The 27,740-nt window shown below is 41.2% G+C and overlaps 3 protein-coding genes across 19 annotated transcripts in view; 1 reads left to right on the top strand and 2 right to left on the bottom strand.

Moving 5' to 3' along the window:
- trmu (tRNA 5-methylaminomethyl-2-thiouridylate methyltransferase) overlaps positions 1 to 2,423 on the bottom strand; it is a 40,982-nt gene extending 38,559 nt beyond the window's left edge. The window contains exon 1 of one of the 2 annotated variants that reach the window (XM_068059111.1): positions 1,825 to 2,423. In XM_068059111.1, coding sequence (XP_067915212.1) covers positions 1,825 to 1,909 — 85 coding nt within the window. In that variant the 5' untranslated portion in view covers positions 1,910 to 2,423. The remainder of the gene's footprint in view (positions 1 to 1,824) is intronic. The other variant, XM_068059112.1, reaches the window with a different exon arrangement.
- Positions 1,820 to 17,278, top strand: srr (serine racemase). Of its 6 annotated transcripts, none has more exons than XM_068059115.1 (7): positions 2,570 to 2,642; positions 5,694 to 5,881; positions 6,530 to 6,708; positions 10,907 to 11,037; positions 11,655 to 11,803; positions 11,884 to 11,973; positions 12,282 to 17,278. In XM_068059115.1, exons 2-7 carry the CDS (start codon positions 5,707 to 5,709, stop codon positions 12,518 to 12,520), a joined length of 963 nt encoding a protein of 320 aa, XP_067915216.1. In that variant the 5' UTR covers positions 2,570 to 2,642; positions 5,694 to 5,706; the 3' UTR covers positions 12,521 to 17,278. The 6 variants fall into 6 exon arrangements, with proteins under 6 accessions (XP_067915220.1, XP_067915214.1, XP_067915219.1 ...); XM_068059116.1 differs by lacking the exon at positions 2,570 to 2,642 and adding an exon at positions 4,738 to 4,813; XM_068059119.1 differs by lacking the exon at positions 5,694 to 5,881 and having other exon boundaries at positions 1,820 to 2,642; positions 12,850 to 17,278.
- The window catches only part of gtse1 (G-2 and S-phase expressed 1), a 33,281-nt gene continuing 17,809 nt past the window's right edge, over positions 12,269 to 27,740 (bottom strand). For 5 of the 11 annotated variants that reach the window (XM_068059106.1, XM_068059108.1, XM_068059104.1 and 2 more), the window contains exons 7-12: positions 27,131 to 27,487; positions 26,388 to 26,460; positions 22,925 to 23,176; positions 22,581 to 22,749; positions 21,200 to 21,313; positions 12,272 to 13,566 (exon numbers count right to left, since the gene is read on the bottom strand). In XM_068059106.1, the coding sequence (XP_067915207.1) occupies positions 13,480 to 13,566; positions 21,200 to 21,313; positions 22,581 to 22,749; positions 22,925 to 23,176; positions 26,388 to 26,460; positions 27,131 to 27,487 (1,052 nt within the window). In that variant the 3' untranslated portion in view covers positions 12,272 to 13,479. Of the gene's footprint in view, positions 13,567 to 21,199; positions 21,314 to 22,580; positions 22,750 to 22,924; positions 23,177 to 26,387; positions 26,461 to 27,130; positions 27,488 to 27,740 lie in introns of those variants that run through there. The other 6 variants (XM_068059101.1, XM_068059103.1, XM_068059102.1 and 3 more) reach the window with 4 other exon arrangements.

Genomic DNA, 27,740 nt, shown 5'->3' with positions numbered 1-27,740 from the left:
TAACTGATAAATATTTAATGCATTCCTCTGTCCACTACTCTAATGGAGGCACTAAAATAGTGAAAAAAAGTTTCACACAAATACATTAAGTATTCATCCTCTGTTACTGCCAAAGCAATTCTAAACTCATGAACGAGATGTTTGAAACATTAGGCCGATCATCATCTGAAGGAGGAAAGGAGAGACCAATATTTCAGTGTGAACCATCATCAAAATTTGGTTCCAACATAATTCACCCTTAACTGCCTGAAATTACTTGAAAATAAAACCCTGGGTTGCTATGGGGTGTGGGACATTGAAAGGTACAACAGCGAGCTAGTTTTATCTCGCCAGCGTAGATGTGCAGTTAGTTGGTGTGATTCTAGGTGTTCTAAAAGGGTTTCAGTTCACAAAACAATGTGATAAATCCGAGGTTGGATTCACAGAGAGAGGAACTGAATACTAACGTTGGATTAAAGTCCATGCAATTACGTTTATTTTTAACAATTAAATATTCAGAATCTTTCCTGGATAAATCATTTTTATCTGGAAAAGGATTACAATAAGCTCCAAAATGCAAGAAAATGTACCAAAGTACCAAAAATCAGTATTTTCTGGGGAGTGGCACTAGAAAATAAATCACACCTTCAGCACTCACACCCACTGTTTTTTTTTTCCCATTCCATACTGCTACAAATGGTGCTTTTGTGTACTCTAGGTTTTCCCCTTCAATAAAAACGATCGAATGTTGGATATGCCTGGCAGCTCAAGTTTTGATCAGCCAGTATTCAGATTAAACTGGCTGCACACAATCAAACAGTTTCTTCTGAACTTGGAGCATCACTATTAATGTATCCTGCAAATAACTTGGTCACACATTTTATATCAACCATATTTTATATCTACTACTGGTACACTGTCCAGTGACCAGGAGAATTAAAACCACAATATGCTCTGCAGCACTGATCATTTCTCATACAAGAATCAACACCAGCCAAAAAGTAAAAACCAGAGCAAACATGGTCCAGAAAGTCACTGGAATGTCAATGAGAGAGCACAGGCACAATGTTTTGTACGGCAACAGTGGCCCTATTCTACTCTGCTTGGCCTCATGATCTTGCAGCCGCCACACAAAAATCATGGACACCAACATGATGATAGTGTCAGGGATTCTTAAGTCCAATCCAACTGAGTGGCTCCCAGTGCTGTCCCACATTCTTCCACCATGACTCCATTCTGTTCCACAAGATGGAAAAAAAAAATCAAAAGCAACACCAACCTTCCCATTTATGAAAATTTGAAAACCTCACCAAGAAAGTGCTTAAAATTGCACCAGCCATTCTGGCGAACAGTAGTTAATATGGATTAAACTGGTACCAACCCACTATCCAGATGGATGGAATCGAGGGACGCAAACAGCATAAGGAGCCAAAAACCTCATCACTGATCCAGCAGAAGAGGTCCCTGGCTTCGACCTCCATCGAAGACACTGGAGAACGCTCAACCAAATTCACACTGGGCAATCCATAGTGGAAGATGAGGGATGACCCAAGGTGGCCATGAATCCCAGACAATAGTACCCATCACATCATCCTGCCCAGAGGTCTGTTGCAGGAGTCACCTCATTCCTCCATTCGGCATCTCAGGACGCCATCGAGTGGATAACCAACCAGCAAAGCTTTCCACGTCACACGATAGTACTAGTCTGACTTACAGATCAAAGGACAGGAGTTTCCACCCTCCTTAATATTCAGCCCCCAGTATTCCTGCAGTCACCTGAAGGATACATTGTATCACATCGGAACATTGTATCACATTTGTAACTATTTGGTGTCAGCTCCTCACCTTTGCGCCTAAGTAGCAGCGCTGCCACAGCACTGTCCACACCACCAGACAGGGCGCACACGACATGCCGCAGCGCCCGGCTCATCCCGCCAGATAGACCGGGGAAGAGAGAGACCCCCGAGCCGCTCCTCCTCTCCGCTAACCTCTCACCGCCGCCATTCTCAACCAGCCGAGCTTCTCCCTCATCAGTCCCCCCAGGAAACTGTCTTCGGCAGATAGAGTCCGGCCCGGAGTTATTTGTACCCCCTCTTCATGCAGCCCCTTTCGGCGTTTGAACTGGAAGTGGAGGCCGGGAAGGACGAGCTCGCAGCGGCTCCACACCGGGTAAAATACCACTGAAGGATGGCGGAGCAGATACTTCACTGTGTGCTACAGGGATGCCCTTTCTACACAGGTTTCTGCAGACCCATTCCGAGATATGCAAATATTTCTGAGAATATTTAATTGACAATTTAATACTATACAGAAGCCGTAAATGAAATTTGACCCGATGATATATCGTTTAATAATATTTCAAGGGAGTCTGATCCTTAGTCGGGAGAATGATGCTAAAATTAACTCCGCAGTGTCTGCGGAGGCGAGGGATCCGCTGCCGATTTGACGCTATAATTTTGCAATGAAAGTGAAAGCTGAGTTATGCAAAACAACACCACAACTACAATGTTTTCATACATTTGAAAGGCCGTTATTAATTTTTGACAGAAAACCGGAAATTGATACAGGAAGGTTTTTAATGTTGCACAGGAACATTCTGACAGAAGACACGTTCCGAGAGTGGATGTGGAACTGTAATAAAAACTTCACTGACTTGAAAAGTTGTGAGCAAACTTTTTTTCTTAGAAATATTTATTCTAACGATAAAATTCATGTTAAAATATCGTACCACTAAAATTAGTACAGATTCATTTTGCATGCCTCTTCTGATGATCCTGCTCCCTTTAATGTGGACTTTACGAACTTTGGTCTTCGCTCTTAGATGGGCAAGGTTGAACAACCTGCCCCCTGATCTTGTGTGGAGGAAAATTCCTTCTTCTGAAGACTTGAACGCATGTGAGAGCAGCAGGGAGAAGATCCCAAACAGTGTAGGTGCGAGAACACAGCCCTGTTTCACGCCACTCAGGATAGGAAAGGGGTCTGATGAGGTGCCGCTATGCTGAATTGTGCCTTTCATATTGTCATGGAATGAGGTGATGATACTTAGTAGCTTTGGTGGACATCTGATCTTTTCTAGTAGTCTGAAGAGACCACATCTGCTGACGAGGTCAAAGGCTTTGGTGAGATCAATGAAAGCAACGTAGAGGGGCATCTGTTGTTCACCGCATTTCTCCTGTAGCTGGCGAAGGGAGAACAGCATGTCAATGGTGGATCTCTCTGCTCGAAAGCCACACTGTGCCTCAGGGTAGACACGCTCAACCAGCTTCTGGAGCCTGTTTAAAGTGACTCGAGGGAAGACTTTCCCCACTATGCTGAGCAGGGAGATTCCACGGTAGTTGTTGCAGTCACCGCGGTCACCCTTGTTCTTATAGAGGGTGACGATATTGGCATCGTGCATGTCCTGTGGTACTGCTCCCTCGTCCCAGCACAGGCAAAGCAGTTCATACAGTGCTGAAAGTATAGCAGGCTTGGCACTCTTGATGATTTCAGGGGTAATGCCGTCCTTCCCAGGGGCGTTTCCACTGGCTAGAGAATCAATGGCATCGCTGAGTTCCGATTTTGTTGGCTGTACATCCAGCTCATCCATGACTGGCAGAGACTGGGCTGCATTGAGGGCAGTCTCAGTGACAACATTTTCCCTGGAGTACAGTTCTAGGTAGTGTTCCACCCAGCAGTCCATTTGCTTGCGTTTGTCAGTGATTGTATCCCCTGATTTAGATTTGAGGGGGGCAATCTTCTTGATGGTTGGCCCAAAAGCTCTCTTAATGCCATCATACATTCCTCTGATATTTCCAGTGTCAGAGGCCAGCTGAATATGACTGCATAGGTGTTGCCAATAGTCATTTGCGCAGCGCTTGGCTTGGCTTAGCTTCTGGCAGCTTTAAGAGCTACGGATGTTAACTCGCTTGGGGCTTTCTTGTAGTTCAGCTTGAGTTGTGTACCTATCATAACCTCTGCATCACCAACTCATTCAGCAGCGCAATGCGCTTAGCGGCTACGACAGGTTCCAACTCTTGAAACCAGTCTGCATTCCGCTTCACACGTTTGCCATTGGTGGTCATTGCTGAGTCATAGATGGTGTCTCTGATGTGGGCCCACTTGGTCTCTGCATCCCCTGTGGGAGTGTTTTGAAGGGCTTTTTCAAGTTAATTTAGAAACTTACGTAACAGCTGTGGATGAGAAATTCTGCTAGTGTTGATGCGCGGGCAGTCCTTCTGCTTGGAGTGATGCAGCTTCTTTGGTTTGAGGCTAACCTTGCTGCACACCAGGGAGTGGTCGGCGTCGCAGTCCACACTATGGAAGCTGCGTATGATTTGAACGCTGTTTAAAGAGGCTCGCCTTGTGACGATGAGGTCCAGCTGGTGCCAACGACGTGATCTTGGGTGCCTCCAAGAAACCTGGTAACTCCATAATATTAGTAGCCTCCCCAACACTGAACACCTGTTTCTGCTGGGAGACTTTAATACCAGGGTTGGGGCCGACTATAACTCATGGCCCTCCTGCCTTGGGCATTATGGCATTGGTAGGATGAATGAGAATAGACAGAGACTGCTTGAGTTGTGTACCTATCATAACCTCTGCATCACCAACTCATTCTTTCACACTAAACCCGGTCACCAGGTGGCCAGTACACTGGGGAGAACTCCCCTGTACTTCTTCAAAATAGTGCCATGGGATCTTTTACATCCACCCAAGAGGGCAAACAGGGACTTGGTTTAATGCCTCACTTGAAAGACAGCACCTACCACTGGTGCTTAGTACTGGAGCGTCATCCTAGAAATTCTGTTCAAGTCTGCGGAGTCAGGGCTTGAACTCTCAACCTTCTGGCTCAAAGGTAAGAATGCTACCACCTGAATCACAGCTGACAAATTACATAAATGGCACATTTTCTTATGGTCTTGTTTGAAAATAATTATCACTGAACATAGTCCATAGCCTAGCAATAAAGCACACTCCATGGAGGGAATTTTATCTCTACATTGGGAGAAACCAACGCCAAGATCCCGGTATCGCTTCTTTTGTGGAAGGTTCACCACACTTAGTGCAAATCAGGCACTTAAGTACACAGCGGCAGGCCTTCCAGAGGATTTAGGACCCCATTACTAGAGGTCCCACCCTTGGAGAGAGGCCGGCCAGAGACCAGCAGCTGCAGAGTCACCATGAAGGCGGTGGCTGCTGCTGGAAGCGATTGTCCTGGAGGCTGAAGACTGTTGCCAGAACCAGGCTTCAGGGAGGGAGGGGTCTCGCGGGGTGGGGATTGCAGTGGAGGGGGAGGGTCAGCAGCATAGGCAGGGGGTGGCCTTCAGCGGGCCCCACCTTCCCAATGCTGGTTCCCATGCTCAGGCACTGTGCCTTTTAACAAGTACCACCCCGCCCCCACCCCCACCCCCACCCCACCCACACACACACACCCCACTGTCCCCACCGGCGCCAGGAAACAGCCTGCACAGTTTTTCCTATTGTGCTTCCTGTGTGGCAACTACCCGCCCGTTGTACGGGTAATTGCAGCTGTGGTGGAAAGAGGCCTTTAATTGGTTCACTCAAACATATAATACATGAGGGGACTTTTAAATGGTTATTGTAGCAAAACCTGGTCAGAAACAGAGTCAAATTTGAGATAGTAAATCAAAATCTCCTGGTTGAGTTTTGATAGAGTGAGGCAGATACCAATTCACTCTTAAAAAATCATTTAAAATACACATCTGTCAATTCAGAATAGCACCAGAAATGGAAGAAGCACAAACATTGCTGAGCCTACAGATGCTGCAGGATGCCAGGGAGACAGTAGAAAGGAGCACTTTACAAGTTATCAAAACTCCTCTGATCCATCTGCATCATGGGGCAGTTCCAATGAAAACCAACTGTAACCTATACATGAAGCTCGAAAACATGCAAACAACCGGTCAGTACTGTGAAGGCTTACATTGTGTTGTCTATTTACTCCATCCGCTGCCCTACTGTAAGGTGCCTGTGTATTTCTAGTCTTTAAGATAAAGGGAGATATGTTTCTGCATAATTAACAATAGAGTTACTGGTTAAACTGATAAGAATGCAACAGAATAGGATAATTTGAAATTGATGTTTATTTTTATAAAATTAAAATCATCAATTTCTGAAACTGAAAATGACCAAAAAATAAAGTGAGCCAAAAAAGTAAACAAATGGTGTTAAAAGTAAACCATTTTAGTGTAATAATTAGCCTTTTATTAAACCAAAATATGACTAAACTATAGTTAATGGATAGTTAAAGTGGAATATAACAACTTGGGATGGAAATCCCTAATAGAATTACATTTATTTTCACATATATTGTTAATTATTAGTGTATAGAAATATTTTCATCCATTCAGTTGGAACTGCATTTTAACATTCCTGGTTCTGATTTTTTTTTAATGCATGTAAATTAATTTAATCACCTTAATACTCCCATCTGACTATTTCTAATTTTAAAGTTGCTCAGAAAATGCAAGCCAATTTTGAGGCAATGTAGCACTTCGTTCATATGGGCCTTTTTATAGTGACAATGCATAAATTCCAAATTCTTTTGCAGGTTCATTCAAGATCAGAGGAGTAGCTAATCAGTTTTCTAGAAGAGAAAGTGGGCCTTTCATAACAATGTCAGCAGGAAATTATGGGAAAGCATTTGCTTATGCTTCAAAGCACTTTGGACATCAAGGAAAAGTACTAATGGCAGACACAGCACCAGCATCAAGAACCGCCCTACTTGCTGTAAGCATGAATATACATATTTATTGTTTAACTTTAGGAAATCATAACTTTGAAGTAAATCTACATTTTTGCTGTGTCTAAAAAGAAGAAAAGGAAAGGTTGCTTTTCTGGAAGTGAGGGGATTGTTGCTCTCATGACATCAGTTTACGAAGACAATTATATCTATCATTTCAATTCAGGAAATTCGATGAAAGGACAAGGCTCATGGTGTAGGGCAGTATCACGGATGAATAGTCAGAGAAAGCAAAGTAAATGAAGAGATCGTGACAGGTGACTCTAAGTCTGAGTTTTAAAAGCCTAAAGAATGCAAGAAGGTGGCGAGATGGAGGAGGAAGGGGTTCCATACTTTTGAGGTGCTGGAAAAGAAATGTTAAAGGACTGTGGAGTTAGTCTTAATTTTAAGGTGGAAGAAGTTGTAGGAGTTATCTTTGCCAGTGGTATTAAGCAGGATGCAGATCTGTGTCAATAATTATCCACACAGCAGCCTTGATGTGACTGTGCCACCAGGTGAAGGTACGAATCAGAGGAAAAGTTGGAGGGAGGGAGGAAAAGGAGCATATTATATTGGCCAAGGAGACAGACTAGGAGTTTATGGGAGGAAAAGTCTAAACTCTTATACTTGAATTGATGGTGAGGAATGATGGCAAGGGGGAAAAACACTAAAAATAGGAAAAAGTTCCAAAATGTGATAGGACAAATACATGGCCTTGCAATTCTCCAAAGATAACTTTCCAAGCTCAAAAATTGTATCTGGGGAGGTAATGTACGGAGACCAATTGCATTAACGCAGAGGAGAGAATATTAGAGGGCAAGTAAGCCTAGCTCAAGGGTGAAATGAATTGATGTACATGAGCCAGTAAACCTGATGTCCTTTTGGCTGAATATTGATGGATAATAAGTAGCTTGGGATGTTTATGTTAGAGATGCTGTATAAATGCAAGTAGTTGATGATGGTGCACAAGGATCTGTTATTGCTCCCTATTTTGCATGGCAGATTGGATGAACAAATAGCTATATTCAGGCCTGTGTCAGCACTGCTTCTACGCAGCTGGCAGGGACTCACCTACTCATAATCAATCCCCTCACTGGGCCGGATTTTGCAGTGCCACTAGTGGCATTGCGTTCAGCGTTTGCCACTACTGAATGTTGGCGAGGCCCCGCACCTCCTAGAGTGCACGGATCTGAAAGTTGTGGCGCACCAACCAACGCTAGTCCCGAGGGTTCGCTACTTCAAACGGCAAATATGGAACCAGCACAACTTCAGGCTAATTGCCCTCTAATTCCAAATGAATTACACTTAAATTTTATACCTTTATTTCCAGGCAGAAGGAACCGCTTCTCAATTCGCAAATGCAGCCTTGGGAAATCACATTTTTAGCAGACATACTTTTTCAAGATTAAAAGTACAATAATTTGATCAGATAAACCTTATTTCAAAAGTAAAATCTATCAGACTTTTAGAGGGTTCATGTTAAATTAATCTATTTTAACTTCTAAATTTGAGTGGGCCTCCTCATTTAAATACTTAAAGGCTGCAATTGCTGACAACGGCAACCACTAGGTGGCATAGTAGTAACATGCGCAAATTCAGCCTCTTCCACTGAAATGTCATTGTCTGCGACATGTCTGGCAGCTGCCAGTAATAAAATAATTTATCTCCAAAAACAAATTCAACCCGAAAATCTTCTCAATGATCGCCATCACCATCTCCATCCCACCCCACCCCCAACAGTCCCCTGCTCCCTCCTGCCATTGCGCTTCTCTTTGCTGCGCCTGTCATCTCGCTGCTCGCTCCCTGCTGCCTTCCCTTAGCCACTCGCTCCCTTCATTTCCCGCCCCCCCCCCAAAACTTTCTGGCCGCTCGCTCCTCGCTTTTCCCCAGCCACGCCACTTCCCTCTCTACCACTCCGCGATCGCTCCGCGTTGTTCGGAGTCACTGTTTCCCAACAGCTTTTTACCAGAGCAGCTTCTTTTTCCAGTTTTTGTGGTGCACACTTAAACCTGCCTTTGCCACCATTGCGCTGCAATTCACCCCAGACAGGAATCCTCCCTCAACAGAACCAAAATTCTTGGTACGTGTACCAAGTAGGTTTGTGCAGGGATTTATTTGATTTCAAGAGGCAAGCGCTGTTGCTGCAATGCTGAATGCAAAATCCATGCCAGCAAGTCGATTTAGCTATTCTCCCAGACTGAACTTAGCTGCTCCTTTGAAGGGAAAACATGAACCCACATGGGCGGCACAGTGGCGCAGTGGTTAGCACCGCAGCCTCACAGCTCCAGTGACCCGGGTTCAATTCTGGGTACTGCCTGTGTGGAGTTTGCAAGTTCTCCCTGTGTCTGCGTGGGTTTCCTCCGGGTGCTCCGGTTTCCTCCCATATGCCAAAGACTTGCAGGTTGATAGGTAAATTGGCCATTAGCAATTGCCCCTAGTATAGGTAGGTGGTAGGGAAATATAGGGACAGGTGGGGATGTGGTAGGAATATGGAATTAGTGTAGGATTCGTATAAATGGGTGGTTGATGGTTGGCACAGACTCGGTGGGCCGAAGGGCCTGTTTCAGTACTGTATCTCTAAACTAAACAGAAAAAAAATTACTCCATAATATCTCGCTTATGATTTAACACATTGAATATTCAAAGTTATTTCAGTTTTTAAATATGATCCCATCCACCAGAAGTAAAACGAATCAGCCTAGGAGCAGCAAATTCCTGTCATTTCAACTCTAGGGAGTACGCACAATTTTTTTCCTGCCCCAATATGATTTCCACTGTACAGTTATCATCTACAAACACTGAGGACAGCAAGACTTTCTCTTTAGCATCAGGTACACTAAGGCAATGGATTCAAGCTGAAATACAGCATCAGTGACTGCTACTGCCACAGCCATCACTAGGCCTACTTCAAATGCAACTGAAATCATCCATCTTTAATGCAGTAATGTTGAGTTGGGTTGAGTATTCAGGTATGGACTACACCAAGCAGATTGGTAGTCACTTTGGACATACTAGAAACTGGGATGCCACTGTTAAAAAGATACTCGAAGACAGTTTTAATGTTAAATCTAATTACACACAATAATCACAAGAAGTCTCTTCAACTTTAATATAGGAGGCTTCATTAAATATTAGGAGTCACCACAAAAAAAGCATAAATTGCATACTGTAAAATAGGAGAAACTTGCACAAGATTAGCATTTTGAAAATCAGGAACATTTACTGCTGGCATTTTACAACTGACTATGGAAATTCAGTGAACTATTAATCTTTATGAGGGCATTTTTATGAGCACACCCCTCCCCCACCTCGAGGGACAAAACTTAAAATTGTATGCAGTTCTGTAACCAACTAGTAGACAAGTGCAAATCTGCCTCTTGTTAACATCTAATGAAGCACAATGGCTTGACTAGTGAATGATCAGCACAGCTTTTAAAATCAAATAAACTAAACATGCTTCAGTCAGCACCTACATTAAATCAGATTGCGTCTTTGCTGTAGAAAATTAGCTGAATACAACTGAAAAATTATGGTTAGAAAAAAACTGATCCAAGCTTCACTAGTGCAGTTTAGCGAAGTCTTGGTTTCTAATCCATTGCAGTTTTAATAAAATACAAATTTGATGAATCAATAACATGAAATGTGGTTGTGACTCAACAGCTTCAAAATCATAAAATGCTGTTGCTGGCTATCTTGGATATATTTGAAGTGATAACTTGGTGAGGTATACTTTAAGAATTAGAAATTAGCAAAATGGTTTCAGATTCTTTTGGGCAACTTGGATTTTGTTTGAGTATCTGAACTTGAATTGAACCAAGGTCATCATATTCAGAACTTGCATACATAATTTGGTGATGTCATTAAACTACTTCAAAAGTGTATTCATAAGAAAATGAAATGCACCACCACCAATCTGTTGGGCTCATAGCTTTAAAAGAGTAAAAAAAAAGATTTAAAAAAACACAAGTGCTGGAAATACTTAGGTCAGCCAGCATCTGTGGAGAGAGAAGCAGAATTAACGTTTCAGGTCTGACCTTCGAAAGATGCTTTGCAAATGATGCCATTTCTATAACATTTGTAAATTAAGAAACAAGTGTCACACATGATAGAGGGTATTAATAAATGGCATAAAGTACCTCAATACCTACAAAGTATTTTGTGGTTATTAGTAATTTTAATACTGCATATTTCTATATTACACCGTAGAGTTATGGTGTAGAAGTTGAGCAGATGCCATCCAAGTCATTATTGCCTACAGTGGAACAATTTGTTAAGGATCAGAAGATGATTTTCTTGCACCCCTTTGATGACATAGATTTGATTGCTGGCTATGGAAGGTAAAAATCAAATTCCTCTAATTGTTTCTAAATTGGTGCAAGTGGGGTGATTTTTTTTCTTCTATGCTGCATCACAGAGGCCAAAGGATCTTATTCCATGCATCCTCACTCCACCTTTGGAATTACTGATTCAGAATCACAGAAGGAGACCATTTGGACTATCGTGTCTGCACTTGTGGGTGTAGTGTTCCTGAACTGGGAGAATGTCTGACCTTTGCATGGTCTCTTGAAGATATCACAACAGACATACAGGATCATCCTATCATTGTGACTCCCTAGTCTAAAAGGATTAATTAATCCATCAATCAGCTAGTGCCAAAGTTATACTTGAAATCTGATTTTCTAAAAATCTGCTAATTTCATCCATAATAAAACATTCAACAAAACAGCTGTTCAGCAGCAATATACTATCAAGACATACAATCATACAATACTTGTGTCATAGTTCTCATGCATACCAACAAAACCTGTAGAAGTTGAGAATGAAGTCAAACTTTTCAATAAGATCACATTTCAATAACTAACTAACTAGTGCAACCATTAACATTTTACTTCCAAAACATTAAAACAGAAACCACTGTTCTAAACCTTGAATGTCTCATTTTGCTTTTTATTAGCATTGGCTTAGAGATTCTTGAAGAAATTCCAAACCCTGATGTCGTGATAGTTTGCTGTGGAGGTGGTGGTTTGCTTGCAGGGGTGGCTGCTGCTATCAAACTATCTGGCTGTACAACTACAAATATATATGGAGTGGAACCAAAAGAAGGTAACATTTCAAACTATAATCTAAAATTTGAGCAATTAAAAGTTTTGAAAGCACTACTTTCATGATTTATGCTCTGTCAGCTTGCACCATGTACAGAAGTTTCAGTGAAAATAAGCCAGTGTTGATGGATGCAAAGAGCATTGCCATAGGACTTGCTCCACCATTTGCAGGTAAGTGAAAGATAAAATGTACAGCTCCAGCTTTTGATGGAGTGTTAAACAAAATGAGGATTACAAAAAGCAAGTCATTTTAGAGATTCAGTATATTTGTTAAAATTCTAAATCCTATGGAACTTTTGTTTAAAAAGTCCTGCTGTGCAGCTACTAGAGGTACAGTGCAAGGCAAATAATTCGAGTCATCAAAATCCAAAGCTACAAGAGGGAATGAAATGTTTACTTTAATACTCCAGTCACACAAATTAGTAGAATTTTTTTTTTTTTAAAGTAGTGTCTTTCAGAATCTTTTTATTCTACAACAGGTTCAAATGCATTCCAGATTTGCAGACAACATGTGAAGGAAATCCTATTGGTTTCAGATGATGAAATAAAAGAAGCTGTTTCCATGCTATACAATATTGGCTTGGTTGTGGAACCTTCAGGAGCAGCTGCTTTTGCTGCTATTGTAGGAGAGAAGATCAATCTTAAAGGAAAGACTGTAGTGGTCATAATAACTGGAGGAAATGTCACCCCTGAAGAGCTTTGTGACATTATTCATTAAATTAAAAATGAAAGACACTTTGTAGTTAAAGGATTATGCCACATTGCTACAATGAGAATTAGGTTAGCAACACAGAAAACATCCAGTATTTCTAATAGAATGGAGGATCTCAATGTTCAGTAGTTTATTGAGTCCAGAAAAGGTAATTTGCAACATTTTAGAAGATTTGCTATACAATAATAGTTGGGGAAAAAATACAAATTATACTGGAACTCTTGTAATTGTGACATTTACTTTTTCCTTTATTTAAAGAATACAGTATAACTTGCATCTTTTATAGTTTCAACTTGCATGTTAAAATGTCCTGCCATACCTATATTTCACTACAGGATCTCAGTGCAAGATGTAACCCAAGGGTGTGGTGCTGCATTAAGCATTCGACTTCTGCAACTTTAATCAGATGAGTTAACAGAAAGTGAGCAGACTAATACCAAGGCCTTGCTCAATGTTTGCCATAAATACTTTCAATGTAATGCTAAGGGATCCATTTTCTAAAATAGTGTGTTCTAACTGGACTAAAAATTAGAATAATACAGCTTTGAAATTTTAACAAATTTTCAACAAGAAAATCCATATATCATATGGGAAGGGACATCAGGTAACTAACACCGGATAAAAGTACACATTCACATTTTTTCCCTGGTTATTAATTTGATTAGGCTTTATTCAGTTTAAAACAATTTTTTAGTCACAATAGATACATTTCACTACCAGGAAAAATATGACAAGTTCTACTTAAATGATTAATCTTAAATTGTAAATACTGTGGTCCAAAGAAACAGATAGTAATCCAAAAGAGAGACACTGACCCATTATTTCAATCTATCCATTGACTTAGAAACAAGGAATTTGTAGGCTTATACTCAAAGTAAATACACAAGAAAGACAAACGTTTGAACAAGATTGAAGCAATCTTACGACAGAAATATGTATATTAACTGTAGATCACGACAGGAACTTTAAAACTTCAGTAAAGGCGAGTTCACATCCACATTTTCCTTGTCTGCAGGGCTCAACATAATCAGCGGAGAGCTGAAATCTATAAGCTGAAATAGAACTTTGTTTTACTTTCAGAAAAAAAGTTAAAGAAAATCTGGAAAGACAGTCAACATAGACAGGAGGTGGCTATTCAGCCCATCATGCCGGTAGCAGATCTTTGAAAGAGCTAAGTTAGTCCCTCCCCCCGCAACCCTGCAAATTAGTCTTCAAGTAAATGTCCAGTTGCCATTTAAAAGTGCTTATGGAATCTGATTCCACTCACCCCTTCAGGTAGCGTTCTTAACAACCCTCTATGGAAAAAAAATTATTTCCCCCTCAGGTTCAAAATAATTGGTGAAAGAACCGATAACCACTTGTTATTGACCTATGTGCAGGAGGAACTTTTCTCCCTACTTGCTTTATCAAAACCCCTCAATTTTGAATACCTCAATTAAGTCACCCCTTAATCATCTCTTCTCGAAAGAAGAACCATCACAGCTCTTCAATCTCTCCATATCACTGGTAAACCCCCTTTATATTCTTTCCAAGGCCTTGGCATTCTTCCCAAAATGTGACACCCAGGATTGTACAAAATACTCCAGCTGAAGACTAACCAGTGATTTATAAATGTTTAACAAGGCCCCCATTTACATTGTAGTCAGTGCTCCCATTTATAAAGCCATGTATCCCATATACTTTCTTAACCAGCTTATTAACTTGCCCTGCCATCTTCAAAGATTTGTGAATAGACACTCCCATGTCCCCCTCTTCTTGCACCCGCCTCAAAATATTACCCCATATTTTTGTCCAATTCACAATCCTGCAGTCTATTACTATCCTCATTATTTACAATATTTCCAAGTTTTGTACCATCAGCAAATTTTGAAATTGTACTCCCTATAAACAAGTTCAGGTCATTTATGCACAAGAAAAGCAATGGTCGCAATACTGAGATCTGGGGCACCCCAGTGCTTACTGCCCTCCAGTCAGAAAAACATTCACCACTGTTCTCTGCCTACTATCCCTTAGCTAATTACATACCCAAGTTACTGCCATCCCTTTAATCCCATAGACTTATTCAAAAGCTAGAAGTCCATTATGTAGTACTTTCTTAACTTGCCTGAAAGGCATTTGATAAAGTGTTTAATAAGGCATACGGGATCCTGGGCTTTATAAATAGAGGTAGAGTACAAAAGCAGGGAAGTTATTATGGTGAACCTCAACTGGAGTAGTGTGTCAATTCTGAGCACCACACTTTAGGAAGGATGTGAAGGCATTGGAGAGTGTGCAGAAAAGATTCACAAGAATGGTTCCAGGAATGAGGGACTTCAGTTACTTGGATAGATTGGAGACTCTGGAGCTCTTCTCCTTAGAGAAAAGAGAAAGGTGGAGAGGAAATTTGATAGGTGTTCAAAAACATGAAGGGGCTGGACAGAGTAGATAGGGAGATACTTCCCACTCGTGGAAGAGTCAAGAACCAGAGGACATCGATTTAAGATTCTTTGAGGCAACATGAAAAAAAACACATATTTTGCAGTGAGTGGTTAGGATCTGGAATGCACTGCCTGTGTGTGTGGTGGTGGCAGATTCAATTGTGGCTTTCAAAAAGAGAATGGAGTCATCAACTGAACAGAAAAGATTTGTAGGGCTATGGGAAAAAGTTGGGGGAGTGGAACTAGCTGAGTTGCACTTGAAGAAAGCAGACACAGACACGATGAGCCAAATGGCCTTCTGTGCTGTATCCATTCTAAGATTCTATGTATGGTATACCTAATATTTGTCCTTATGCCCCCTTTTTCTGTTTTATTTCATCCAAGGATTCTAGCTTTGGATGCCCTTATGAGAGCATGCTTGGTTTGTATTCAAACCATCTCCAGCTTAGAGGCCTGGCATTGCTCATTTACTGTTTTCATCCACTGGTCCTAAAATCCTATTAAAATTGTCTCTTCCAGTTGGATATTTTCACTTACTTTTTCCTTAACCCTTTTTGTAACAACTACTAGAAACACAATTATATTATGATAAAGGTGAACTGGTGGATGTGGTGTACTTGGATTTCCAAAAGGTATTGACAAGGTACCGCATCAAAGGTTACGAAACAAAATAAGAGCCTATGGTGTAGGGGGCAACATATTTGCACGGATAGAGGATTGGTTAGCTAACAGGAAAGAGAGTAGGCATAAGTGGGTCATTTTTGGGTTGGTAAGCTGTAACTAGCAGAGTGCCAGAGGGATCAGTGCTGCTGCCTCAACTATTTACAATCTATATCAATGACTTGGATGAAAGGACTGAATATATGTGACATCAGCAAATTTAGCAACCAAAGATAGGTAGGAGAGTAAGTTGTGAAGAGGGCATAAAGAGTTTGCAAAGGGATATAGATAGGTTAAGTGAGTGGGCAAAGATTTGGGAGTTGGAGTATGATGTGGAAAAGTGTGAACTTGTCCACTTTGGCTGGAAGAATAGAAAAGCAATATATTATTTAAATGGAGAGAGATTACAGAACTCAGATGCAGAGGGATTCGGGTGTCCTAGTACATGAAACACAGTTAGTATGCAGGTACAGCAAGGTGATTAAGGAAGCAAATGCAACGTCGTCATTTATTGCAAAGAAAATGGAATATAAAAGTAGAGATGTTTTGCAACAGTTGTACAGGACATTGGCGAGACCACATCTAGGAGTACTGTGTACAGTTTTGGTCTCCTTACTTAAGACAGGATATAATTGTATTGGAAGCAGTTCAGAGAAGGTTCACTCGACTGATTCCTGGGACAAGGGGATTATCATAAGGAAAGGTTGGGCAGGTTGGGTCTGTATTCCTTGGAGTTTAGAAAGAGGAGAGGTGATCTGATTGAAACATACAAGATCCTGAGGGGACTTGACAGGATGGATGTGGAAAGGATGTTTCTCCTTGTGGGAGACACTAAAACTAGGGGGCACAGTTTAAAAATAAGGGTCGTCCCATTTAGGACAGAGATGAGGAGAAATGTTTTCTTTCAGAGTCGTGAGTCTGTGAAACTCTCTTCCCTGGAGAGCAGTGGAGGCAGGGTCATTGAATGTTTTTAAAGGCAGAGGTAGACAGATTCTTGACAAACAAAGGGAGTCAAAAGGTATCAGGGGGTGGGCAGGAAAGTGGAGTTGAGTCGACAAACAGATCAGCCATGATTGTATGGAATGGCAGAGCAGGCTCGAGGGGCCGAATGGCCTACTCCTGCTCCTAGTTCATATGATCACTACTACCCAGATGATCTCCCACTGAAATACATACCACTTTCCCTACTTCATTCTTAGAACTAGATCCAGTACTGGTTCTTTCCTTGCTGGGCTAGAAACACTGATAAATGTCCTGTACATATTTTAATAATTTTTCACCCTCCTTGCCCTTTACATTGTCTTGATCTCCCAGTTTATAATAGGGTAATTGAAGTACACTACTGCTGTATTACTTTTAGATTTCCCTGAATTGGACTACAAATTTGCTCTTCTACCTCTTCAGTATTTAGAGGCATATAGTAAACACCCAGCAATGCAAAAGCTCCTTTTCAGTTCCTTGTACCTAAAGAGACTAAGTCTTTGAACCCTCGAGTATATTGTCTCTCTTGTGAAACTGCTTTATCCTTGATCAAACTAATTCAGCAGGGGAATGGGAACCTAAATTGTAGTGCCAGTGTACAGGATGTTGAGAGCAGTGAGGTCAGGGATAAGGTTACAAGGACACAAGAGGGCACTGGCAAGCAAGAACCTGGTTTAAAGTGTGTCTACTTCAACGCCAGGAGCATCCGGAATAAGGTGGGTGAGCTTGCAGCATGGGTTGGTACCTGGGATCTCGATGTAGTGGCCATTTCGGAGACATGGGTAGAGCAGGGGCAGGAATGGATGTTGCAGGTTCCGGGATTTAGATGTTTCAGTAAGAACAGAGAAGGTGGTAAAAGAGGGGAGGGTGTGGCATTGTTAATCAAGGAGAGTATTACAGCGACAGAAAGGACGTTTGAGGACACGTCTACTAAGGTAGTATGGGCCGAGGTTAGAAACAGGAGAGGTGAGGTCACCCTGTTGGGAGTCTTTTATAGACCTCCAAATAGTTCCAGAGATGTAGAGGAAAGGATAGCGAAGATGATTCTCGACAGGGGCGAGAGTAACAGGGTAGTTGTTATGGGGGACTTTAACTTTCCAAATATTGACTGGAAATACTATAGTTCGAGTACTTTAGATGGGTCAGTTTTTGTCCAGTGTGTGCAGGAGGGTTTTCTGACACAGTATGTAGACAGGCCAACCAGGGGCGATGCCACATTGGATTTGATACTGGGTAATGAACCCGGCCAGGTGTTAGATTTAGATGTAGGTGAGCACTTTGGTAATAGTGATCACAATTCGGTTAGGTTTACCTTAGCGATGGGCAGGGACAGGTATATACCGCAAGGCAAGAATTATAGCTGGGGGAAAGGAAATTATGATGCGATTAGGCAAGATTTAGGATGCGTAGGATGGGGAAGGAAACTGCAGGGGATGGGAACAATCGAAATGTGGAGCTTATTCAAGGAGCAGCTACTGCGTGTCCTTGATAAGTATGTACCTGTCAGGCAGGGAGGAAGTTGTCGAGCGAGGGAGCCGTGGTTTACTAAAGAAGTTGAAGCGCTTGTCAAGAGGAAGGAGAGCGATGTTAGGATGAGACGTGAAGGCTCAGTTAGGGCGCTTGAGAGTTACAAGCTAGCCAGGAAGGATCTAAAGGGAGAGCTAAGAAGAGCAAAGAGAGGACACGAGAAGTCATTGGCGGATAGGATCAGGGAAAACCCTAAGGCTTTCTATAGGTATATCAGGAATAAAAAAATGACTAGAGTTAGATTAGGGCCAATCAAGGATAGTAGTGGGAAGTTGTGTGTGGAATCAGAGGAGATAGGGGAAGCGTTAAATGAATATTTTGCGTCAGTATTTACAGTAGAGAAAGAAAATGTTGTCGAGGAGAATACTGAGATTCAGGCTACTAGGCTAGATGGGATTGAGGTTCACAAGGAGGAGGTGTTAGCAATTTTGGAAAGTGTGAAAATAGATAAGTCCCCTGGGCCAGATGGGATTTATCCTAGGATTCTCTGGGAAGCTAGGGAGGAGATTGCAGAGCCTTTGTCCTTGATCTTTATGTCGTCATTGTTGACAGGAATAGTGCCGGAAGACTGGAGGATAGCAAATGTTGTCCCCTTGTTCAAGAAGGGGAGTAGAGACAGCCCTGGTAATTATAGACCTGTGAGCCTTACTTCGGTTGTGGGTAAAATGTTGGAAAAGGTTATAAGAGACAGGATTTATAATCATCTAGAAAAGAATAAGTTCATTAGCGATAGTCAGCAAAGTTTTGTGAAGGGTAGGTCGTGCCTCACAAACCTTACTGAGTTTTTCGAGAAGGTGACCAAACAGGTGGATGAGGGTAAAGCAGTGGATGTGGTGTATATGGATTTCAGTAAGGCGTTTGATAAGGTTCCCCACGGTAGGCTATTGCAGAAAATACGGAAGTATGGGGTTGAAGGTGATTTAGAGCTTTGGATCAGAAATTGGCTAGCTGAAAGAAGACAGAGGGTGGTGGTTGATGGCAAATGTTCATCCTGGAGTTTAGTTACTAGTGGTGTACCGCAAGGATCTGTTTTGGGGCCACTGCTGTTTGTCATTTTTATAAATGACTTGGAAGAGGGTGTAGAAGGGTGGGTTAGTAAATTTGCGGATGACACTAAGGTCAGTGGAGTTGTGGATGTTGTAGGGTACAGAGGGACATAGATAGGCTGCAGAGCTGGGCTGAGAGATGGCAAATGGAGTTTAATGCGGAAAAGTGTGAGGTGATTCACTTTGCAAGGAGTAACAGGAATACAGAGTACTGGGCTAATGGGAAGATTCTTGGTAGTGTAGATGAGCAGAGAGATCTTGGTGTCCAGGTACATAAATCCCTGAAAGTTGCTACCCAGGTTAATATGCCTGTTAAGAAGGCATATGGTGTGTTAGCTTTTATTAGTAGGGGGATCGAGTTTCGGAGCCACGAGGTCATGCTGCAGCTGTACAAAACTCTGGTGAGACCGCACCTGGAGTATTGCGTGCAGTTCTGGTCACCGCATTATAGGAAGGATGTGGAAGCTTTGGAAAGGGCGCAGAGGAGATTTACTAGGATGTTGCCTGGTATGGAGGGAAGGTCTTACGAGGAAAGGCTGAGGGACTTGAGGTTGTTTTCGTTGGAGAGGAGGAGGAGGAGAGGTGACTTAATAGAGACATATAAGATAATCAGAGGGTTAGATAGGGTGGATAGTGAGAGTCTTTTTCCTCTGATGGTGATGGCAAACACAAGGGGACATAGCTTTAAGTTGAGGGGTGATAGATATAGGACAGATGTCAGAGGTAGTTTCTTTACTCAGAGAGTAGTAGAGGCGTGGAACGCCCTGCCTGCAGCAGTAGTAGACTCGCCAACTTTAAGGGCATTTAAGTGGTCATTGGATAGACATATGGATGAAAATGGAAAAGTGTAAGTCAGATGGTTTCACAGGTTGGTGCAACATCGAGGGCCGAAGGGCCTGTACTACGCTGTAATGTTCTAATTCTAATACTGCCAACAAAACTACTGCCCCACCCCTCCATTCTTTTTCTTTCTCTATTCCACCTGAATACATTGTGGTCAGGAATGTTTAGTTCCCATTTCTGCCCTGTTTAAGCCTAGTCTCTATTCTAGCCACTATATTCCCATCCGGCGACTTGAGCCTGCAGCTCAAACTTTACTTGTACCATACCTTACGTTAACACATGTATTGTGACATCATGCTCGTCTGCTTTGCTTTTGTCCTCCATCTGACTTGTTCTCATTCTAAACTATCCTTTATTCTGTTACTGTTTGCCCCTTCTAGTTTTCTATATACTTTACCTCTCTTCTCTGCTATGTCCTGGTCCCCCTCTCCCTGCCAAATTAGTTTAATCTCTTCCCCCCCTATAGCACTAGTTAACCTTCCCACCAGGACACCGGTCCCAGCTCTTTCAAATGCAAACTGTTTAATTTGTACAATCCCTCCTGCCCAGGAATCTGAAGTCATCCCTTCTGCACCACTTCTCCAACCATACATTCAGCTGCACTATCTTCCTGTTTCTGTATTCACCAACATGTAGCACTGGAAGTAATCCAGAGATTATCACCTTTGAGCCCAGTTCTTTAAACTTTTTCCTATCCTGAAACTCTGCATGTAGGACCTCAACCCTTTTCCTACCCATGTCATTGGACTACAACTTCTGGCTGTGCCACCTCCCAGCTAGAGAGAAAGGAGTTGACATTTCAGGTGTGGGCCATGAATTACATTGCAATTACTTTAGGTGATCCTGTTGACAGGGTTAGGCAGTATGGCGCTCAGTGGCTTATCTGTAGGCTACTTAAGTGCATTCCATGGAGCCACATACAAGATAACATTCTTATTAATTTGCTTTATCGCAAGCTAGTGATACTAACAGATCTTGGTGTGCTGATTAAGAATTTACCACAGAAAATTCACTCTGAACTTCAAGTTCATGAAACCCAAGTAAGTCAAACCAGCGAGTTTAAAGAAAAGCACAAATGGAATTGGGTCACCTGGGCTTAGAAAGTCATAGACCATAGTTTGGATAGCTCTGGAATATTAAATGTTGTAAATTTACAACAGTTTCAACTTCATGCTTCTTGAAAGGAGCTAACCACTATGAAAATAACTTACCGGTTCTGGAGCCTTCAGTGGTGCAACTCTCTTTAAATCAGGAGTGTTTGAGAGATCAATAAGTGGGTGGTCTTCAATTTGTTTATTTTTTGTATTAACTTCAACTATGAGATTCTAATGGGGAAAGAAAATCAATATGGATACAAATAAGTATGATATTGGATAAGACCAGTGGACAATTATTTAAATAGGTCAGGTATGCAATTACAAAAATTCTCATTTACATAAAGCAGTGCACCCAATAGCCAAAAATAAACAAACATAGAGCAAACAAATTTAGCTACCAAAATGTTTAATAAATGACCAAAGGAGAGAACACACTCCCAGAAAGACATTTCAAATCAATTCAACTTTTTAAACACCTCAAACATTAGAATAGACATATTACCATCTAAAAAAAAATCTGAAAGTAAATAGAAAGCTTTCAGCTTGGTGATAATTGAAGAATGATTTGTAAACAGTTATCCATGAACATCATTCTCTTCCCAGAGATAAGCTGTTTAGTCAGTAGGTGGCAGAAGTAAAGTCATACACTAGTTAGGTCATCCTCAAGTGTCAAAGTAAATTTAGAAGAGGAAACACATTAACTGACTGGGGACAGTAGCGTAGCTATTAAGTTACTGGACCAGTAATCCAGAGTCCTGGACTAATAATCCAGAAAATTGAAAATAAAAAGATGGCATTAGTTAAAAAGTGACCATGACATTGTTGGATTGCCATAAAACACCAATTGGTTCATGAATATCCTTTAGGCTGGGCTATGAGAGACTCCCACATGAATGCGGTTGCTCTCTGAAGTGGCCAAGCAAAAGTATGGAGCATATAGTCTCGTATGAACTAGTTGGGCTGAACATTCTATGTAAAACAACTACTGTGATTCAAGAAGGCAGCTCACCACCTTCTCAGGGCAACAAACGTTAGCTTTCCAGAGGTGGCCACATCCCAAAAATAAAATAATTCATGTGCTGAACTTGTACCTTTTTTTGGTAATACAAGGCTCCTACAAAGTTTTAGAATGTTTCACCTAGTCGATATTGCCTGTCCTGAAGTCAACAAAATTGTGCCTTTTCAAAAGTTAAAATTATAAAGTAGAATTCCACTGAGCATTTGAAAAAAAGGAAACAGAGATAAGCAATTTAACAAAATGAATTAAACCCAATCTAGTACAGACGTCACTCCTACTTCCCAAAAGGTGAGACCCAGAGGAAAACTGGTAAGAATTTTTGTTAAGATATAGAATTCTATAAATATCAATGAGAGGAAAGAGTGGATACATACACAAAAGGATGGTGTTTAAAACTATTACACTCAAGTTATAAAAGAATCTCAGTAGCTTTATTATTGCAATATTAACTTTGCTTGATCTACAGTACATTATTACCTCCTTGATTTGAGTATCAGATGTATGCTCTTTGGCTGTCTCTTGGCATGTAGTCTGTGGTTTATCAGGAGAGAAATCCAGAAAGCAAGGAACCAGAGGTGGAGACATCTCCTCTTCAGAGGAATCAGTTGAGCAAAGAATCTGTGGCTTCCCTGACATTTTCTGTTTACTACCAAGAAAAACAGTTAATGGGAATGGGCTGTAAAATGTCAGATTGTAAACGCTGAAATTTCTTTTTTCTAAATAAAGAAAAAACTCTGCTGGTAAGCAAAAAAAAAGTGGCTAAAATATACTATAGAGATTGCTTTATTTTAAAAAACCTCAAACTAAATCTTTCCCCTCACCTTGCCAAAATAGCTCCAGTGGCTGACATACTACGGTTTCGATAAGCTGTAGCTTGGTGAGACGATGACCCAGGTCTTGGTTGCGTTTGTGAAGTAAACGTTGGAATACCTGACATGCGACGATTTAATGGTGTTGGTAAACCAGATAAACGTCTTGTGCCAGGTGTTACTGAAACCCGTCTGTTTGGAACGTTAGGCGTTTGCAGCATTCCTTGAACAGGTAGTTTGTTTGGAGTACTAGCCACTGTACCACTGATGAAAAGATTTAATGCAATATTAGCAAGCTATAAAACAAAAGGGCACATAAGAGAATAATCCAATATTTGGAGGATCACAATTTGAAACAAGGAAAGAAAATTCCTACAAACTCGCTCCAAGAACCTAGTAAGAACCAGCCACATACTGATCATATTTCTTCTCCAAAGGAGATATTGAAAGAGGGTTAGAGGTTGGGTTTAAAGGAGAGTCTTAAAGGAAGAGAGGGAGGTGGAGAAGTTCAGGTGTGGGGCTGAGGCAGTTGAATGCACAACCCAAGAATGGTGAGGCAAAGGGGAATACAGAAGATGCCAGAGTCAGAGGTGTAGATTTAGGGCAAGAGGTAGGAGGTTTAGAGGGGGAAAGTTTTTCACCCAGAGTGTGGTGGGGCTCTGATACGCACTGCCTGAAAAGGTGAAAGAGACAGAAACCCTCATAATATTTAAGTAACACCTGGATATGCACTTGAAGTGTCATAATCTACAAGACTACGGACAAAGAATCGGAAAGTGGAATTAGGCTGGATGGCTCCTTGTCAGCCAACACAGACATGATGGATGAATAGACTCCTTATGTGCGTAAATTTCTATGATTCTACTCAGAGACTTTACGGCTGGGTGGGGGGCACTTGCAAGGTTGATAAAGACAAGGATGTTAGCACTGGATAGGGAAAGGCAAAGCCATGAAGGAAGGATAAAAACAAGGCAACAACTTTTAAACAAAAAAAGACAGCAAAGACAGACAGGAATGATGGATGTGCAGCACTTGGCATGGAATAGAGACAGAGTTCTGCACTTCTTGATGTTTATTAAAGGTGAAGGATGGTGGACTGGAAATATAATTGTGACAGACGGATGGCTGGAAAAGGCTGGCAGCAGTTGAGCTGAGATAAGTGCAAAACTGGGCAAGGTCTTTGCAATATAGAGGATATGCAATTGATAGTTCAGCTTGGTGCCTATTTGACTTGAAGAGTGCAAACAACATCCAAAGTGGAGATTGGGACGCATGGTGAGTGTTCAAGGCAGGGAGTGAGGATGATGCTTTTGATCTTTCCCAGGTTTAACTGGAGCAGATTGTGGCTCATCAAAGGCTGAATGTCAGACAATCAATCAGTCCGATAAGATAAAGTTGTGCAGATATCAAGAGAGCTAGTGCAGAGGTAGAGCTGAATGTTGTCAGTGTACATGTAGATGCTGAGCCCATGTCTCCAGATGGTCAATGATCAGCATGTAAACAAGGAAGAGGCGGATGCCAAGGATTAGGTCCTTGGTGACAGAGATAACGTAACAGTGATGGGGCAGAAGGGCCATTGTTGAAGATGCTCTGACTACAATTCAATAGCTTAAGAGTGGATACAAGTGAGGCCATTGAGCTGGGACAACAGAGGAGAGGCTGCCGACAGATCAAAGAAGAATAATGCAACAGGTCATAATCATGTAGAGTGTCATTTGTGACTTAGCTGGGGCCTTTTCAGTGCTGTGGCAGAGCGGAAACCTGATTGAAGAGGTTCAAATAAGATGTTTTGTGAAAGATAGCCATAGATTTGGAAGGCAACAATACAAACTTGAGTAAATATGGTTGGAGATGGGTCACTAGCTTCTAAAGGACAGAGGGATTAAAGATGGGCATTTTGAGAAGGGCAATGTTGATTTTATTTTTAATAAGTCTGCATCAAAGCTGCAGGGAATTATTTGCAGTGTTAGCTATGATAGAAGGGTTAGAAAAAAAAGTTAGACCTAATGAATAAAATGAGCTCAAAGGGCACATGGGAAAATAAGAGTGAGAAAAAAAAATGAAGTTCAAGGGTAGGACAGGGTGGAGTCAGGGATTATTTTCATTCTCCATGAAGAACTTGGGCAGTTATGGCAAAGGCAGGGAAAAAAAGGACAGAGACAGAGAGGGTGGTGGTGGGGGAGGGGAGGGGGGCAGGGGGGGAAAAAAAAAAAAAGAGGAAAGAGAGCACGAGCGAGCAAGGCTCAATTGCACATAATGTGGTCCAGGTAGGAGTGATTATGTTACTATCTAAAGCCCTGCTCTAATAATCTAGAGAAAGGGAGTTTAAGGCTCACTATAGCAGTTTGAAAATTTGAATTCAGTTTAAATAAAAAAAGTTAGCACTAAAAGTGGCCACGAAGTCATCAATTGCTGTAAAAACATAATTGGTTTGCTTAATGTCCTTTGGGGAAAGAAACTGCTGTCCTAACTCAGTCTGCCCAATGTGTGATTTCAGTCCCACATCAGCATGGTTGAATCTTAATTGTTCTTGGAACTAGCCTAGCAAACTGAGTTGTATCAAACTAATGCAATACAGCAATCAAAAAGACAGCACACCTACCTTTTCAAGGGCAACTAGGGATGGACAATAAATGCCAGCCTAATCAGTGACACCCACATCCTGAGAATGAATTCAAAAGTGAAGTCTGCACCCCATGAATGAGGGAGGGAGGGAGAAAGGGAGTGCCACGAGCCAGAAAAATTGGCATGGAAGAAAGAGGTTTTGCTGGGGACAAGAGCAAAAGTGGTGAGATGAGCTGAATGGATGGCCAAAGGCTAGACCAGATTTTGAAAGTGCAGTTATAAATAATTTTGATGGGGTTTCTTTTCTCCCCAAACCTGCCCAGTTGAACGCAGGAAGAAGTGGGGTTAGAAGGAGAGATGGAATGTTTGTGGTGTAGAATACAAGATCAATCTGGTCAGTGATAGCTTTCACAGATGTAGAGAGGCTACAGAAGATGTTATGGTCAAGTTCAAACTATTGTGCTTTCACTGATTCTGAGGCACCATTAAGCAGAGTGGACATCGGAAAGTGCCGATCATTATTTACCATTGAGGAATATGATCGTGCATCAAATACTTATTCATTTAAGACTACTTTATTAAGCAAGGTTCTCCAAATTGGGGAAGAAGCAATGGGTTTTTGCAGGGGCGGGGGGAAAGAGAAAGAGGAAGCAAAAAAACAAATTGGGAAAGCCTGACTGCTGTTCAGTGGACTTACACAGCAAAAAGGCATGAACCTGGTTAGAGCAAAGACAGGATTGAGCTTAGTTGCATGAGTAGTGGGTCAATAATCTGATAGTGCTGGTTGAATAATTAACTTTATAAAAAAAAAAGCATGTTTATAGATACATATGGCAGAACATCTACAAATCCATATTCTGCTAATATGTTTGTTTTGACATTCTACTGCACATCAGGAAATTCTCATTACCTTTCAATTGCACTGCAAGATAACAGCTTCTTTGGTTCTGTTATTTTTGGCCTTGTAGTTCGAGGTGAAGGTGCTTAAATGGGAATAATTGGAATTAATAAAAAATGAATAGTTTCCAGGACAAGTCAAATTACCCTCATTTTTGCCCCAGAATACACAGAATGAAGCAATCACATCCAACTGCAATGGTCCAATAGTAAACAAGAATTATATATAAATCTCTCCCCTCATCCTGCACATCTTCCCCCACCCCATACCCACTTCCCAAAAAGACAGTATACAAAAAATCTGTTAAAAGTAAGCGAGTCCTCTCTTTTAGATCTTATTTGCCAATGATAGATTAAAGATTACACTGATAGTATAACCTATATTTGACCTTTGACTACATCACTCTTACTATAATCTAATAAAAAAATGCAAGAATTCTTAAAGATGTCTACCAGAAAGAAACATTTCTTGTAGCAATCAAATGTAATTGGCAAAAAGGCAAAATACAATCCTATTTTGGGAGATGCAAATCAGTTAGGAAAGGGATGATCATCATCTTCCCCCCTCCATATGAATTTTTCACTTAACTACCTTCTGTTTTCTACTGGAGTGGAGACAATGAAATCCAGTCATTTCCACTTAAGTGACAAGCTATCAAGTAGATGAAATATTTATGAAAACTTGGTATTAAAATTACTAAACAAAAAGACCAAAGACTAAGATTTTCATAATTCAAAATAAGTTTTTATACTTACCACTGGATATTTTTGAAGCTTGGCTAGGAACAATAGATGTCTTAGACTTTGGGCACTGATCCCTCCCTAGTGCATTTACAGCTTTGTTTGATTTTATTTTAGCATCAACCTTCATATCGGTTATTGAGCCAATTCTTTGTAAACCTTTATTGGACAGAGTCTGCATCACTGATCCTTGCTGATTCACCTTTCCAGGAGTGGCTAATCTGCAGTTATTTGCTGGTATCACTAATTTTGTCTTTGGAACATCGATTGCACATGTAGAACTTGATGACTTGCTCTTTGGGGCGGCAATTCTGCTGCCATTTTTTGGGGTGTGCAGTTTCGATGAGTTTAAGGGCATGTTCAGGGACACCGCTGAAAGAAATTGCAAGTATTTAAAACAAAAACTAAGGCAAGAAAAAAATCTACTCTGAATTTGAAAGCAAGAAATGACCTTTAGCAAATATCACAGCACCAGAAGCAGACTTTATCAGATGCACTTTTTTTTTTAAAAATAGCCCTTTTATGCTAGTACTTGGCATGTTAGTTTAAAATAAATAACAACAATCATGAACATAAATCAGATAGCTCATCATATAAACTTTGTTCATTATTTTAGGTCTCCATT

The sequence above is a fragment of the Heterodontus francisci genome, chromosome 27 (genome assembly GCF_036365525.1).
Source record: "Heterodontus francisci isolate sHetFra1 chromosome 27, sHetFra1.hap1, whole genome shotgun sequence".
NCBI lineage: Eukaryota > Metazoa > Chordata > Chondrichthyes > Heterodontiformes > Heterodontidae > Heterodontus > Heterodontus francisci.
The sequence above is the reverse complement of the archived record's forward strand: the minus strand, read 5'-3'. Positions and strand labels throughout refer to the sequence as shown.